General features: G+C 37.9%; 1 protein-coding gene across 1 annotated transcript; it reads left to right on the top strand.

Annotated features, from left to right (window-relative positions):
- Window positions 1-37: 37 nt before the first annotated feature.
- Window positions 38-18,474, top strand: cttnbp2nla (CTTNBP2 N-terminal like a). The gene is made up of 5 exons (XM_082189627.1): window positions 38-160; window positions 4,491-4,598; window positions 13,357-13,629; window positions 13,796-13,903; window positions 16,351-18,474. Exons 1-5 carry the CDS (start codon window positions 146-148, stop codon window positions 17,401-17,403), a joined length of 1,557 nt encoding a protein of 518 aa, XP_082045753.1. The 5' UTR covers window positions 38-145; the 3' UTR covers window positions 17,404-18,474.
- The last annotated feature ends 378 nt before the right edge of the window (window positions 18,475-18,852 follow it).

Here is an 18,852-nt window from a genome sequence, read left to right as displayed (position 1 = left end):
CCCTTTGTGCCTAAACACTTCGATCTGATTGGCTGTTTAAGATGTCCGTTTGCGTTCTTTCACAGCAGATGAACTTCTTCGGTGAAGCCGATCTTCAACAACGGTGCTGCTCGATGAGCGATATTGGAAGCTGATCAAACCTGGCATGGCACCCACAACGGTGAGAATGTCCTCTTTATAACATATGACTTAATATTTATAGAGAAAGAAAGTAAGTAGAATAAAATGAGCTCGAGAGGAAGAGAAAGTATTTTTTTTTGCAAAGACAGGATACAGATTGTATGAATAGTTAATGCTGATTACAGTTACAAATAGCCGACAGTTCTGACAGCAACTGTTTTAAAAACGCAAAAGTAGTTTGGGGTTTTGTTATATGAGCAGCTGTACATAAAAAAAAATAAAAAAAAAATCGTTTTTTAAAGTAAACTGTAAACTGATTTTTTTTTTTTTGCGTAACTGATTTTTGTTTGTCAGATCTGCATATTTGTAAAAGGCCGTGTCTTAAAACGGAGTGAACTGTCTACCTAGGCAGCATTTTGTCTATCAATAGGCGCGTGCATCAGAAATGAGTCCAGAAATGCTGCATGCACATATGATGCCCTAAACTGCATTCTAGATAGGCAGTAGTCTGGGTTTCAGGCATAACGCCTCATTTGAGGAATGTCGACTAAAAAGAGGAACTTTGGGTCACACTTTAGTTTCGCGTCCAATTCTAACTATTAATTAACTAACAAGTTTATGTTAAATTGAGGAATAGGATTAAGGGAAGTAGAATATGGTCGTGCAGAATAAGGAATTAATATGTGCTTTATAAGTACTAATAAACAGCCAATATTCTAGTAATATGCAAACTAATTAACAGTGAGAATTGCTAAACTAAAGCGTTACCGAACTTTGAAATCTTTTACAGTATAGTATAAATATATTTTAATAAATACAATAAATGTTCAATATAGTATATGCTCAAAATACTAAAAACAATTGCTGTATATTTGTACAGTAATATTTTGAACTATTTAAATGTTTTAACAGTTAAAAATATTAGACTTTATGCAGTCTGTACAGCTGATCATCACATCAACAGGCAGTTGACATTGGGCCATCTGTTTTGGAGCTCACAAGCAGCTTGAGGATTAAATTAATTACCCTCTGACATGTCGGGTGAGCTTGGACTCAAACACTGACTGCTTCAGTCTAGCTCCAGGGGAAAAATGTTGGGTAATTTAAGAAGCATTTGGGCCGATGTTGAATGCTGTAGCACCCTTTAATTCAGAGAGGCATGGGCACCATTAAAGAGGAAATGCCAAATTAGTCAACCATGAAGAACACTATCGGATAATCCCCAAGTGCACATAAAAGAAAGGGTCTGTAGATGCATACAAATCTCTTTTTATCATCTTTTCCTCATGTCCACATAATGATTCATGCTGAATCACAAGTTTTAGTAAAGAGACATTGGCTAAAAAAGCAAGTGTGTCTAGTCTACAAGTATTTTTCACACTTGATCTGTGACTTTAGTTCAGTGCATCATATAATTTTCCTTTGGTTCTATAAAAGGCAAAGTGAAGTTGTGAAATTAGCTTGTATATAAAGTATGGCTTTGCGTTGAAGCGCTTCAAATTAGCGCTGTTTGAATGGGTAAACCGCAAACCATGAAAGCTTTCTTGCATACTCATGACCTCAGATCTAGCACGCAGTTCCCTTCGGTGCACAATACACCAAAAGGAACCTGACTGCGATTTACAAGGACAAGTTTGACTAAAGGTTGCACAACACAGATGAAAAGGAGAATTTGAATGCACTACAAAGTACAGTAATGCGATTTTTATGGGAGCTCAGCTCTGACGTGGAAGTCAAGCTTCCAAGATTCAGCTGGAGCACAGTAGCTGGACGTCCTCCGTCTCCGGGCATATTATGTAACACTCAGAGACTCCTGGATCGTGACTTCATGATGTGGAAACTTTGGCTAACCACACAAATCTCAGCATGAAGCACCATTAAAAGCAAAGTGGGGTCAGAGCGAAGAAATCTTGATTCAGTTTCATAAGATTATTTCAGCTGAGGCTTGCAGCGCAGGGTCAAAGCATTTATGGTGCGCAAAGCTATATGGGAAAGTGAAATTCGATGCTTTCAAACTTGTCCATGCGCAATTACTGAGTATTTAGTGTGAGGGCTCGGAAAGGAATTTCAGTCAATCTTACCCTACCAACAACAAGTCTCTTTCACTAGCTGTCTATCAATAGAAAAGTCATGGAATGCTGCTTTAGCTTTGATGTATGAAAGATGCTTTGACTCATAAGAATAAAATGGAAAAAAATGACCTGCTTTTTTCCTTTTTTTCTGTGAACTGCACAGAAAGAAACACAACATGGGAATGGGAGTTTTTCCTGAGATCACAACTCTGATCTATAAGCCATTATGTTCTCTGGAAAGCCTGTTAAAGGGATAGTCATCATTTAGTCACACTGGTGTTGTTCTAATGTCGTAAGCTCTTCTTTCTTTTATGGACCACAAAAGGAGAATAAAAATAAAAAACAAAATCCCACTCGCGCTCATCCATATAATGGCAGTGAATAACGACCAACATAAAGCTTTAAATAAAACAAAAACTGCAAAGAATGATCACATGCGACACGTGCGACATCTTCCAAGTGTTCTGGGGATATATGATATGAAATTTTCTAAAATGTACAGACAACCGAAATTGGATGTATTATTTAAGGAAAGTCTTGACCGTGGCCGTTGGTCTTCTTTGCACGACTTCATGACTTTGTTAGACTCTATTAGCACCGCAGTTCACTCCGTCTTGCCCAGAAAATACACACAAGTTGTGAGAAATATAAAACAAAAATATAACTGAAATAAATAAATGAATTTATAGAAATCCCCAAAAAGTATCCATGTACTTTCTTCATTGAGTCAAATATCACTTGGTGAACTCCGTTTGTCTGATGGCAGTCACAATGACAGTTGACGATAACTTATTATTATTACGAACACAACGGATATATTTATCTCAGAGAAGAAGAAGGCATAGGCCTACGGGTTGTGTTTCATGTCGTATTTTTGTTAATCTTGATTTCTCACAACTTGTGTGCTTTTTCTGGGTAAGTTGGAGTGAGCTGCGGTGCTAATAGAGTCTCACGAATACGCATGTCGTGCAGAAAAGACCAGCGGCAAAGGTCAAGAATTTCGCTAAATTATACATTCAATTTCAGTTTGTTTTTCACCAAACCCTATTGTATACCAATGGGATTAATCTGTGATACTTTTGTGGGGCATGTTTTAAAAATTCTCCTTTTGTGTTCTATAAAAGAAAGTAGGGCATACGGCATTAGAACAACACCAGGGTGAGTAAATGATGACTTCATTTTCATTTTATGGTGAACCATCCCTTTAACCCTTTGATTGCTCCAGGAGGACTGGCTAACAGTATTGCTCTTGATAATGCATAAATGGCTACCAACAAAAGATATAGAGACTTAATATTGTGATGGGTTTAATTCAGGCTGCCAATTTAGTGCAAGTTCTAAAAGAATAAAGTAATGAAAAAGGGCAATTTATCATACATAATGTATTATCATTGGTACATACATTTTCCTACTATTGAAGTATTGAACTATTCAATTTTGTCTTTCACCCTGTTAAGAGCACGGCAGAAACTAAATATTTATAAATTTATACAATATTTTTTTCAAGAAACCTAAAATGTGCTTCTAAAATAATTATACTACCATTCAAGGTTTTTTTGAAAGGCATTAATACTTTAATTCAGCATAGATGCATTCAGTTGCTCAAAAGTGACAATAAAAGATATAAAAAAAATATATATATCTATTTTTCAATGCTCTATTTACATTAATAATTAATAATAAAATAAAAGTTTCTTGAGCAGCAAATCAGCATATTAAAATGATTTCTGAAGGATCATATGACACTGAAGACTGGAGTAATGATGCTGAAAATTCAGCTTTCAAATAGAAAACACTTATACCTGTCCAATCAGCGAACAGAGGGAGTGGCTGAGAACGATGACGTTGAGGTCATACGTCACGACCAAACGTTAAACGATTAAACGGCAAACGTTAGCGATTGGTTATGGCAGATCCAGAGTGGCTCTGGGCAGATCCAATAGTTTTAAACTTCAACAGAGTATCCGCCTTCAAGGAAGTTAACGCTTGTCAATGGGGAATATGTCAATGAAAAATATATCTATTTTTCAATGCTCTATTTACATTAATAATTAATAATAAAATAAATGTTTCTTGAGCAGCAAATCAGCATATTAAAATGATTTCTGAAGGATCATATGACACTGAAGACTAGAGTAATGATGCTGAAAATTCAGCTTCCAAATAGAAAACACTTATTTCAAATTGTAATAATATTTTACAATGTTACTGTTTTTACTGTATTTTTGATCAAATAAATGCCACCTTAGTGGGTGTTTTTCTAACACTCATTTGCTCCGTGTTTTGTTCTCTTTTCAGGAGGCGAGGCTAAACGTGGAGGCTCTGAGTAAGAGAGACGTGCTGCTGCTCTTCAGTGTTCTTGAGGGAGAGCTGGAGGCCAGAGACTTTGTCATACAGGCACTCAAGGTTAGGCTGAGAAGGGTGTGCTGCCATTATACAGTTTGAGAGCGGCCTCTAGAGGCCAAATAAAAACTATCACTGATCCTCGTGGAGTTTGTTTTAACACGCGAGGCTGCATGCTAGCCTGGCTCCGGCCTCCTACGTACTTCCGCTCAATTTTCATTTTCCTTCATTACGTCGTCTGGGTTTGCGGTATATTCACGGCTTTTCTCCGGCCAATTTTTACCTGTCCAATCAGCGAACAGAGGGAGTGGCTGAGAACGATGACGTTGAGGTCATACGTCACGACCAAACGTTAAACGATTAAACGGCAAACGTTAGCGATTGGTTATGGCAGATCCAGAGTGGCTCTGGGCAGATCCAATAGTTTTAAACTTCAACAGAGTATCCGCCTTCAAGGAAGTTAACGCTTGTCAATGGGGAATGGCCAGACTCTCTGTACAAATGAAATGTACGAGAGTCTGGTAGGACCAGGCTAGCTGCATGCTGCACTGAGCGGGACAATTCCTTAATTTCAGTGCTGTGGCCTTTGTGTAGATATTTAAAGATGGCCATCTTTTAGCATGACTGTTATGATTTATCTGAAAAGCTAACAGTTTACAATAAGATTCGCAGATTTGCAACATTAACCAAAGTTAATAAAAGTATTGGTCATTGTTAAATTCAATATTTACAAATATATTTACATTTTAAAGTTGTATCTCTTAACATTAGTTAATGCACTATGAATTAACATGAATGATCAAGGTATAATTAATATATTCATATTTTTTATATTTAAAAAGTAAAGTACCGTTTATTTTCATGGTACAGTACTGTTTTTATTTTTTCTTCAATTTTTATATTAAAGGGATAGTTCACTTTGAAATACATTTTTGGTATGTTTTAGCTTACCTCAAGGGCATCCAAGATGTAGGTGTCTTTTTTTCCGCAGTAGTTTCAATTTTGATATTTTTAGGTCAAACCGTTCTTGTCTGTCAGTCATATAATGCAGGTCTATGGTCATTATCTCAAAGAGCATGCACAGAGTCCAAATTAAAACAATTCCCCGTCGTCCAAATTAAACAACTCCCCATCGTAAGTACACATTGATGGCCTAAGACACGAAACGAGCGGTTTGTGTGAGAAAACGAACAGTATTTATATCGTTTTTACCTCTTATACACAGCCATGTCCAAGTGATCTGATCTGACGTGTGCGCAGACTGGTGCATAGATATATACACTAGATGTCGCCTTAAAGACATTCGTTCCAATGAACTGCCGTAGACAAGGCGACATCTAGTGTGTATATATCTATGCACCAGTCTGCGTACACATCAGATCACTTCGACATGGCTGTGTACAAGAGGTAAAAACGATATAAATACTGTTCGTTTTCTCACACAAACCGCTCGTTTCGTGTCTTAGGCCATCAATGTGTACTTACGATGGGGAATTGTTTAATTTGGACGACGGGGAATTGTTTTAATTTGGACTCTGTGCATGCTCTTTGAGACAGTGACCATCGACCTGCATTATATGACTGACAGACAAGAACGGTTTGACCTAAAAATATCAAAATTGAAACTACTGCGGAAAAAAAGACACCTACATCTTGGATGCCCTTGAGGTAAGCTAAAACATACCAAAAATGTATTTCAAAGTGAACTATCCCTTTAAAGTTCAGCACTTTTTTATGTGTTATGTTTGTTTTCATACATTATCCATTTTACGAACTATCGGTTGATTAATCGGTTATCGGACAGCGTGGTCCAACCAGTTATCGTTATCAGTAAAATTCACTTTCGGTCGACCTCTAGTAGCCGTATGTCATTCCAAACCCATATGCTTTTACTTTTTGTGGAGTTTTTGGAGAATCTTCACATAGCTCTCAATTTAGACCAAAAACACCATAAAGAACCACAACAGTGGTTGATATGACCTGTGCCTGAGCGTTATCCAAGTCTTCTCAAGCTATGTGATAACTTTGTGTGGAGAACAGGTCAATGAACATCACATAAACATAATTAAACAAACATAAAAAATTAAAAAAATCCCTGTGTCATCATGTAGAATTTATTCAGGAGCATCTGGATTTATTTAACCATTCAAGATGTTCAGATGTTCAACTACTAACAGTGCTGCATGTTTTCCGAGTAGCGGCGACCCAAGTCGTAATTTACACCATTAGGGAGGCTCCTCTGTGATTGACAGCTCTTATGATCTTGTGGTGTGTATTCCTTGGAGAGTTCCCTTCATCCATACTCAACTTAGGCACGTGAATGAGAGCTGAAACATCTCAAACAAACATATAAACAAGCTGAGATTGTACTCAATAATATTCATTTAAAATAATTTTTTGTCAATACTAAAAAATCAATACTTCATTAATGATATGCCTCAATTATTGTCTATTGACAGTCAGTAGTTCGCTTTCAAACAGGTTTAACTCTTCGCACAGCAGACTAGATACCCAGGAGAGACATTATAGCTGTATCACTCAATGAAATCCAGATGTCGGCCTGGTTCATAGCTCAATCGTGCACGCTAGCATATTAACGCTAACATCCTGTCAGTGTATTAAACATCAGTGCACAGTTTATCTACGACAGAAGCTCAGTTTATATAAGATATGTAAAAGCTAAACATTTATAAAGATAATTTTAGCCTTCGTATAACCAGGAATGATGGCGTTGCAGAGTTCTCGGTTAGCTGTGCAACAAACATCTCACACGGTTTTTGGGATAGTTACCGAGAACCTACACTCAAATAAATGGCATAGTGATGGATATTTGATCATACCCGCCGTTTGTTGTTCTTCCTGTAACTTAAGTGTTTTGCTATTTGCTGCCTTTCCAATTTAACTGCTTTCTCAAGTTATTTTCAATTCAACGTTCATCGACTTTTAATTAAAGCCGACTGGATCTCATTTTACCTTGCTTTCCCATCAGACTTTTTCTGTTTAAGACTCCTACTACATTCCAGCACTGTTCCTGGGCCTCATCCCACTCTTCTGGTGGACACCAGGCTTACAAACGCAGCTCAGCAGACACAACTACACTTTTTTTTAAAGTACTTTAAAGTACCAACTCAATAGCAATTCAGTACTATTATATTGGTGAATCTCACACACACAAAAACTGTTGTGTGTTTGATTAGGGTTGAAGCAGAACAGTGGCTCTCCAGGATCATCCCTGATGTACACAATAAGTGCATTGTATCAAATGATACATTTAAATGTAGGACATAGTAGTTAGAGACACCTAATATAAAGTGGGACCCATATTATATATATATATATATATATATATATATAAATGTACTTATTTGGCAATTTAGGAATGACTCAGAATCCGCCAGACAGTGAGCAAGACAACTTCCTTTCTGAGCATATCATCTGCGTCAGTACAAACGGCAATACTCTGGGCCCCTGGTTTTATTCCAAAATATGCTTTGAATGTTATTTGTTCTCTGCATAAACACACACAAACATGTCAAACATTATTACGCACATTTCCTGTTGTCTAGTATCAGCTTTAAACTTTATTGTAGTGCCGTTGGTTCATCTGATCATGTTAGCACGGTAATAAAACTCAGCATCTGTGCTCTCAGATCATGTTTTTGTGTGGTAAAGCTGTCTGGAAGGCTGCACAGATATTATCTGCTGCATTCCTGTTCTTTAAAGCATTGGACTGAGGCTATGCGAGTGTCACAAATGGTAGATTTGGGGTATTAACTGCTCTTTTGAATCCCTTTTAAGTGACTTCTCAAGTAGATAGCGTATATTTAACCCAACTGCATATTTCTTCTAAAACTCGATGTGGTTTTTAGGGGCGATGTTCTGGCATGCTGGGATTACAATCTCTGTCACTCATTGCCTGCTTTGAATGAGGTCATTAAGGCATGACTTTTCTGCTTCGACTCTCTCAAACACATACACGCATTACACATTGTCCCTTATGCATTTGGTCAAAAGAAAAAAATCAGGAGGGCAGAAGTAACATCACAACAGCCCCTAATCTCGGTATAACTTCATTAGCCATGCTAATAGTACATATAAACACAATTCATTATTTCCTTATGGTGCTTTCTCTGAAAAAAAAAAAAAAACTGGAACTAAATAGTATATTTATCTACTTATTTATGCCCCTTAGCAGCGATTGACTTTTCAAGGAAAACTTGAAAACATTTCATGACTAACAAGAAAATAGTCTTAAATAGTTAGACTTTTGAGTTCAAGAAAGAATGCCTCCCAGGTGTCCATCTCAAAGTTGAAAGTAAGTTTTATGAATCTTATCAACATTCAAAAATAGCTTCATATGTTTTTTGTTTGTTTTTGTCATTTGAGGAGCTAGCATGGAGGATGTTGGGAGTGCAAATAGCAGATACCAAAAGTATCTCACTGTTGTCAGTATGTTGTGTTGTTTACCTTAATCCCTGGTCTCTTTAATTTTATTAGTGAAGATATATGTTATCTTTCTCTATCAGGTACACACGCTCTCTCTCTCTCTCTCTCTCTCTCTCTCACTCTCACACACACACACACTTTCTTGTACATCTATCTTTATGAGGACATTCATTGACACAATGCAATCTCTAGCCGCTTACCCTAACCTTACCCATCACAACTAAGTGCCTAACCCGAACTCTTACCCTAAACCTACCCTTAACCTAATTATAACCTTATCCCTAAAACCAAGTCTTGACCCTCAAACAGGCCTTTAAAGGGGTCTCAGAAAGTGAGGACTGGCCAAAATGTCCTCACTTTACTCTCTTTGTCCTCACTCTAATGGTCTAAAACTCAAACTGGTCCTCACAAAGTTGTACAAGTACACACACACACACACACACACACACACACACACACACACACACACACACACACACACACACACACACATATAAAGGTTGTTTGAAGGCACCAGACTGGCTGACTTATCTTAAGTCATTAGTAAGGTTAATCTTCCCAAGGCCCCCGTAATTGCTCAAGCTTTTAGCCTAAAAACACACACACACACACACACACACACACACACACACACACACACACACACACACACACACACACACACACACACACACACACACACACAATGCATCATACATATAGAATGGAAAGTAGACATCCACTAACTTGACAAACAAAAGATTTTGCATACAGAACAGCTGTTGTTTATTTGGAGCTTACATTGCCTTGTATTAAAGTAAATAGCTCGAATAGTACTTTCAAGTCCCTTTATTTTAGATTAGATTTTGCGCCAGATTTGTATTGCCGAATAGAAGAATATTAAAACAAGAAAACATAATAATCTATAATAAAATATATAGAATAGAATAAAATAGATCAGAGTGTTGTGTATCAAAGTACAGCAATGACACATTGTCATTTAAATATTTAATGGCCACTAAATTCTTCTTTTTAGGACTAGACTCAATGCACCTTTTAGTCTGATTCTTCTTTTTAAACATCTAATACTGGATGTTTGTGTTGGGCTTATTTTTATTTTGCGTGATTCGAGAATTAGAAGAGCTTCCAAGACAACAAAAAGTAGCTATGGAATTCTACAGGTCTCGGTACCATTCTGTCTTTCTTTTCTTTCCCGTTTTGTTTTTGACTTTCTTTAAATTGACCTGTGCCATTATCATATATATATATATATATATATATATATATATATATATATATATATATATATATATATATATATATATATATATATATGTTGCAATCCCTTTTTACCTTTCTTTCCCCCACTTTTCTTTTTGACTTCACTATCAATTTAAATCAAAGCGGTTAAATAAGATTTTACTTATTATGTAACAGCTCCTAGATGCTTATCTTCAAGATATCTACTTCAGAAACGCCTTTCCTAACTTTTTATTTTTTCCATATAATTTACAGGATGTTTTCTAAAACGGGGAATTTAGCCCTTTGATTTGCCCACTAACTTCCAATATGTTTCAGTAAGGAATACATCATAACTGGAAAGAAAATTGCATTCAGCAAAGACCAATGGTATTCATCTTTAAAGCTGCTGTGTGTATTTTTACAGTATTAAAATGCTTTTTAAAGCACCAAGCTATCATTAAAGTATTGGTGATAAAGTTACCCACCTTCATTCTCATATTCTCCTATGTCTTGTTAAGCACCTCCAGGTTTTACTCTCTTTCTGCCTCACCCTTTCTGCTTCAGAGACTGTAAAACACTCATTCATTGTGTCACGTCTGCACAGCACATTTATCTGTTCTAGCATCAGCACCAAAGAGGTTCACAGAGAATCAAAGTGTACACTTATTTACCACATTCATCATGGCTAGTGTGTGAGTTTCTGATAATCCGGTTTCTGTAGACTTTATTGTTGCTGAACTTTAGTAAACCATTAAAACACAAATACTTTCACACACACTTACCAGATGGACATGCATGTTACAACTTGAATCTATCAATCTAAGAGCAGATTAGTCGAGTAGATTTAACAATGCAGTAGAGAACCGCACTGTCATTTCTGTCATATATATATATATATAATGACATGTTAAAAGCAGTCTTAAAAACTTTTAAACTGTTCTATTCTACTATATACAGCTTTGTGACTGATAATAATTATTTATGGTTATATATTTATAATATAATAAGTATTAACAAACTTAGAAACAGCTTGCCAAAGTGAACTTTCCGGAAAAGTTCGCTCTGACTGGTAAAAACCTTCGAACTACCATTGGTCTGTGGCGATGATGTAATAGGTAGGTGTGCTCTGAAGCTCCGCCTTCTTTGACGTGGAAATCTTCTCCGGTTCATTTCTTCCATTTAGTTTGTCGCAGTCAGACGTCTCAGTAAAAACATGAATACACTGGAGAGACACTTTATAGTAATTCTAATTGAAAGAGACACTGAGACAAAAAATCTGATATTTTAATCACATCTGACACAGATCGGAATTTTCGGTGTAAAAACTAAAATCCGCACGAGATCCGATTTTTTTTCGCATCCGTTCTGAGGCACTTCCTAATATGGTTTTAAATCAGAAACATTCAGGAGCATAGAAACTGGTTTTATTATTTTAATAAAACAGCTTCGCTACTGAAATCTACATTATAGGCTGTTTCTTTTTTTTTTCTTTTTTTTGATTTTCCTTTTATTGTGACAGGACAGTAGAGAGATGACAGGAAACGAGGTGGGAGAGAGTCAGGGGATGGGATCGGGAAAGGTCCACGAGCCGGGACTCGAACTCGGGCCGCCCGAGCGCAAAGGTGCTATATGTCAGCGCACTGACCACGAGGCCATTGGCGCCGACATTATAGGCTATTTCTAAGCAATGAGGTGTTAACTTTGCTGTTTTCGTAAATAAACTGACAAGCTTACATGCAGACTCACACAGGTAATTCACACTTACAGTACTCTCTCTCTCTCTCTCTCTCTCTCGTTAATTCCTTTGAATTCATTCAAATAAATGAAATCTTACCGCGCTACTAAAATAACAACGAAAATTAACGCTAATTTCCGGTCTATTTCTATTCAGTCAGATTTTGCGCTGCTAACACATCCATTAACTTTTAACTTGTCCATGCTGGCAAATAATCATGGCCACACGACGTGTATTATAAATCATTTTAGTACGACCATTTAAAACCATGTTGCATAGTAAAGTGATCACTAACAGAATCATTTTGGGCCGGGAATTAAGGTAAACACAGATATCGGTCATGTCTAAAGTGAATGTAAATAGGTGGGATAAACTAAATATGGTCAAAAGATCAGATCTGTGCATGATAAATATCAGCCTGACACTATTTCTTCATGTTCTCTAAAGTCATTTGCTTTAAAGCAATATATTGTATAAAATGGTATATAAATAAACGTGACGTGACTGGAGCACCAAATTGCTGGGCTTGTGCAAACATGTCGCTATGATCAGACGCTTTCTTAACTGCTGTTTTCTCACCCTTGGCTGTGTGTTTAGTTTGGTGTTGAAAGGAAATCACGCAGTACATATTTACATATTCATCTAATCGCCGCTCACAGGGAGGTTTGCTAACAGTATACCGCTGCGGGGTCGGGGCCTTTATGCATCACAGTCCGGGCAACCCTGGGTAACCTTAGCAAGAAAGTATTTTTTATTTCTCTGTTGGTCTGGAATTGTCAGCATTACTTGAACCCTGTAATATAAGACTCTTCCTAGCTATTGGTGACTCTCTCTTTACTGTTCCTTATCCTTGTGTTGTTGTTGTTTTTTTCTGGGTCAAATCTGAGCCCTTTTAGTTCAGAGTCATTTCAGGAGGTATTAAATTACTCCAGCTGGAACTTTTTTTGGTGTCCCATTCACTGCATTGACCCTACCTAGACTGAAGCAATTGTTTTCATCCCTATATGGACCCCTTGCTTGACCTCTTGCTTAAAACAGCAAACACAGAGAGCTGAACACATACACACACTCACACACATATACACAGAGCCTTAGAGAATGGTTTATGTTGCTTTTGGCAGGGTCATATGCTCTGTATCATCTCATTTCCTGTTTAGAAAGCAAGTATGGACTGAGCGTGTCTGTGTGAAAGAGAAAAATGGAGGCCGCTTTACAAGACTTGCAAAATGAAATGGAAGCTACAAAAACGAGCCACAAACTCTTACCCTTAATACGAAGATATCAGAACTCATGTCAAAAGATTATGGACATTTTAATCTCTTTAAACACATTGTTTAAACTGAAATGTGCAGATATCTAATAAAAATCATCTAAAATAATCAAATAAATCCCTGTTCCTCTGTCTCCTTCTCGCTACAGGCCCAGCGTAGAGATTCCAACATGTGGGAGAGATATGGCAAATACAACCTGAGCGACCCGTTCCTGGCCCTGCAGAGAGACAGCGAGGTCCTCCAGAGCTCCGGCCAGACCAGGGGAGACGGAGGAAGTTCCTCCCAGAGACGAGAGGGGGTCTGTGGGGCCACGGCTCGCTTGGACCCTTTAGCGGTGCTGAAGCTGGTGGTCGGACACTGCAGAAGGATGCAGGAGAAGATGCTGAAACAGCTGGCAGCTGCCGAGAACAGACACAGGAGGGTGAGTTTATACTGCATAATAGCTAAAAGCCTATCATCATCATTACTGATGTGTACATCATATCGTTTAAATTGGATTTACCACAGTGTAGCAGGTCAAGGAGAGATTGGATTGGTTTATAAGCTAATCTTTGTCTCATTCTGTCGCCCCTCTGTGGTGGTTTCAGGTCATTGCTGATCTGGAGGAGGAGAAGAGAAAGCATGCTGAAGACACTGCTGAAGGAGATGATGTCACTTACATTCTGGAGAAGGAGAGAGAGCGCCTCCTGCAGCAGGTACAAAGAACTGATCATATTATAGTCATCTTAGGGCCCTTTCACACCTACCTTGTTTGGTCCGGATTTTCGGACTTTTCAGTTTGGTCCAAATCAAAATTACAGGTGTGAAACCTCCCCCGGACCACGGTCCGGACCAAACAGACGAAATTTGGTCCGACGAAAAGAGGTAGTCTCGGTCCGGATCAAACTGAACAAAGGTTTGGTTCGTTTCTAGTGTGAAAGCATTTTCTTTTTGGTTCGGACTTTCAGACCATTTACAGGAAGTTCCGGTGGTTCCCGCGTAGCCCCACGTCCGTTTACAAACCAATCAATGTCAAGATGCAGCCCATATAGATGATGACGACAGGACGCAAACACGTCATGTAAAGTTCTTTAGTGCACTCGCATAATTGCAATGTGAAACCAAAACAAAACTAACCGAATGTATACAATGTATAAAAACATGAACTTTGGTTCGGACCTTGGTGTGGACTTTCAGGTGTGAAAACACCCTTAATTTGAGGTACTCCTAGGAAACAGGCTACACTTTTCCTTTACCTTAATCAAAATGAGTCTTTGCTCTATTAAAATATATATTGAAACGTGTTTTTTTAATGATTTTTACACATTTACATATGCAGGCTTGGCATCATCTTATTAAATGTGCACATTTTTGTATATAACATTAAAAGTGTTAAGGGCGTTTTCACACCTGAAAGTCCACACCAAGGTCCGAACCAAAGTTCATGTTTTTATACATTGTATACATTCGGTTAGTTTTGGTTTGGTTTCACATTGCAATTATGCGAGCGCACTAAAGAACTTTACATGATGTACTTGCGTCCTGTCGTCAACATCTATATGGGCTGCATCTTGACATTGATTGGTTTGTAAACAGACGTGCGTCTGACGTCAGCGTGTTGTCAATTCGGCGGGTAACTTTGAATGTTGAATGAATCACAAGAATGAATGAACAGATGCATATCGTTACCACTATACTTTATTATTATGGCATTACTCCCTGCAGCACCAACTATACTCGAGGCTAGTTCAAATTCGCCAAATGAACGTCCTCGTTGTGCGAACATTTTATCGTCGCCGGCAAGACGCAGGACATATATATGTGTGTGTGTGTGTGTGTGCGCGTGTGTGTGAATCAGCTGGAAGAAACGCTGTGGGCAGGACTGACAGATCTGCACATAAATATTCTTCTTCAGTTGTTTAGGCTACACGGGAACCACCGGAATTTCCTGTAAATAATCTGAAAGTCCGAACCAAACAGAAAATGGTTTCACACTAGAAACGAACCAAACCTTTGTTCAGTTTGATCCGGACCGAGACTACCTCTTTTCGTCTGACCAAATTTCGTCTGTTTGGTCCGGACCGTGGTCCGGGAGAGGTTTCACACCTGTAATTTTGATTCGGATCAAACTGAAAAGTCAGAAAATCCGGACCAAACCAGGTAGGTGTGAAAGGGCCCTTAGCAGGGCTCCCACGGGTCCTTGAAATCCTTGAAAGTTTGTGAATCTGAAAAAAAAATATTCAAGGCCCTGGAAAGTTTTTGAAATTAATCATTCATAGATACAGGTCCTTGAAAGTGATTGAATTTATTTTGTGCGAGAAGTTTTCTGGAAAAAATTCCATATTATTCCCTCAGGTCCACTAATGTGTTATTTCGCCAACACTTCGTGGCTTATGCATACTAGTTTGCTTGATTTACGCTAGTTACGCGCATTTATACGTTGACATGACAAGCGAAAAAAAAAAAGCATAGTTTTTTTTGCCTAGTTGTGTTTGACACATGAAAACTGTAACAATGTATCTTACAAGGTAACACGATGTAACCTTGCTGTCACTTGAAGTCTGTCCCCACATTAAGTCCTTGAATTTGAGGGTATTGGACCTGTAAAGTCCTTGAAAGGTCCTTGAATTTGAAGTTAACCAAGGTGTGGGAACCCTGCCTTAGATACCACAGAAAATTTTGTTCATTAAAAGACCTGATTGTTAAAGCCTTTGTCAAAAGGTGTTTTATTTAACAGTATTTAATTAAACATGCTTTTTATACACATAAAATTTCAAATAAATGCTGTTCTTTTGAAATTTCTTGATAATAATAAGAAATGTTTCTTGAGCTGCAAATCATTAGAATGATTTCTGAAGGATCATGTGACAGAAGACTGAAGTAATGATGCGGAAAATTCAGCTTTGCATCACAGGAATAAATTATATTTCAAAATATATTAAAATTGTTTTAATATTTCTGTTTTTACAGTATTTTTGAGTAATTTATTTTGAGTAAATGCAGCATAAGAGACTTTTTAAAAACATTTAAAAATAAATGTTAAACTTTTGAACAGTAGTGTATATTCTCTGAAAAAATATCTTATCTTACAAAATGTTTTTGTGTAAATCTATGAATCTACCAGTGTATTTCGATCTGATTTAGTTTTTATACACATGTTTAGTTGGAGTTTGAGAAGGCAAAGACGCCCCGAATGGAGAGGGAGAACAAACGACTGCACGATCAGTTAGAAGACCAGCGAGTCCAGCATAAACAGCTCATGACGGCGCTGAGTCGGGAATGCAAACGCTCCGGCACCCGCGCACACGAGGAGTCCCAGCGTGCCAACGAACTCAGCCATCGCCTTGATCGCGAGCGAGCGGCCAATCAGACTCTGAGGGCGGAGCTTGAGGAGGAAAAGAAGCGGGCTATGCAAATGGAGGCGAAACGAGAGGAGCTGTTGGCTGAGTTTGACACTGAACGGGAGCAGCTTGGGCTGAGAATACGGAAAGAGGAAGCACGCTGTAACGCACTACAGGAAGAACTAGAGCGATTGAGGAGAGAGATGAGGGATGCTGAGGAGAGATCAGATACAAAAATGAACGGACATCTTACTCCTCCGGAGGAAGATGCGAGTGTTGAGAAGCAGAGTATGTTAACCAATGGGAGCTCTCCGACCAGTTCACAAGCTCACAGCCCTACGACAAGCAGTCAGTCACCAGACGTGCCTAGTGTACAAGCTGCGTATCAGGCTGGGATCAACCAGCGCTTCCACGCAGCCCGTCACAAGTTCCAAGGCAACAGTGATCAAGATTCTCAGGCCGTCTCTTCCCCTCCGAACAGTCCGCAGGACCTTTTGCCCTGTGTGGCTCCACCAGACAACGTTTCACCTAAACAAGCAGCCCGCAGCACCGTCACACAGGTCCTGAGTCGCTTCAGCACTCAGCAAGGTCCCAGCACACCAACATCCCCCAACAGTTCCCCTTTCGGCACAGATTACCGCACGTTGGCCCACTCTGGGATGTTGTCTCCCACCATCAGGTCTCCAACTATTCCCAGAGCCGACAGAGGGAACCCACCTCCGCTCCCACCCAAGAAACCAGGCCTCGCCGAAACGCCACTTTCTCCGGCCACCCTGCGAGCTGCTCACTTGGCTCAAATGTCGTCCGGTTGCGGACACAGCTGCAACTCAAAGAGCAGCAAAGAACCAGACCTGGTGCTGTCATCTAGCGGCTAGCAAGCACAAATGATGAACGATCACGTCAAACACTGTTGATTACTTTTTGTAAGGGATGTTTCAGGTTTTTTAAATCATTTTGGAAGATTTTAATGATATATTTTCTATGTAAATCTGCAGTGTTACAATATCTCATTGAAATGCATGTTGATTGTGTGCATGAATACATTATACATTCTGTGTTTTCTGTATGTCATCCATGAGAAAATAAGACTTGTTTATCGCTGACAATCACCAGCTTCTATAAATAGTTTTATATATTGTTATTCTGACAAATATTTATACTTAGACACACTACCATTCAAAAGGTTTGAGGTCAGTAAGATTTTTTTGAAAGAAATTCATATTTTTATTCAGGAAGGACGCATTACATTAATCAAGACACTTATGCTACAAATTTCAATTCATCAAATAAACCTGAAAAAATAACAAAAATAAATTATAATATTTTTCACAGTAATATAATTTTTTTTAGTCAAATAAATGCAAAATTGGTGAGCATAAGATACTTCTTTCCAAAACATTTTAAAAAAGTTACCAACCCCAAACTTTTGAACTTCTGACCATTTTACCCTTCCCTGTCATCTGGTTTATACACTGAACTATATATTTACAGATTGCATGTGCAAACAATCCTTTGCTTTCTCACATAGCAGTTTGTTTTTTGTATATCTAAAGACATTGGATATTTAGCCTAAATATTCACATCTCGCTCAGAATCATGTTACAGATGTTTGTATCACCTTATAATGTTTTGTTCTGTTTATCTTTGAAGTTTTTGTATTCTTTTTGCGATCTGATATGAATGTTATTTTTGTAACCAATATCATCTATAAATTCTTTGTTAAACTTGTAGACATGGGCTGGAAAATATTTTAGATTTGCATATCTGTACCGCCTAAATCCAGCCAGCAGGGGCCACTGGGTGGTAAAGTTACAGCATCACCCATCCTCAGCCATTCATAGGCTAACACTAGCACACTAGCTTACTGCGCAGTATACACTGTATACTGCATTCTATTTTGTAAACAAATAGTATGCAAAATAAAGTTATTTTGAGATTAAATCAGATTTTGTGTATAAATGTGGTACTTGTGGTAGTCTGCACAAATAATGGTGATGTAAAAAAAAACAAATTACTTCATTTGTCACACTGGTGCATTGCATTATATCACAGATTTTTACAAATTTCATTAAATATTCTTTTTTTCATACATATTCAGATTTAAAACCTATAATGACTTTTTAAAAATGTTTTACATTTTTTAAGTAAAACACACCTTGAATGTGTTTATTTTGCAATAATGACTGGCTGATTATATGTTATCCTGCCTAAACACACACATATATAAATATATATATATATATATATGTGTATATGTGTGTGTGTATGTATATATATATATTATGTATCTAGATATAATATGTATCTATCTATAATCTATCTAT

The sequence above is a fragment of the Leuciscus leuciscus genome, assembly GCF_965113295.1.
Source record: "Leuciscus leuciscus genome assembly, chromosome: 14".
NCBI lineage: Eukaryota > Metazoa > Chordata > Actinopteri > Cypriniformes > Leuciscidae > Leuciscus > Leuciscus leuciscus.
Note: the sequence above shows the minus strand (reverse complement) of the source record. Positions and strands in the feature narration are given on the sequence as shown.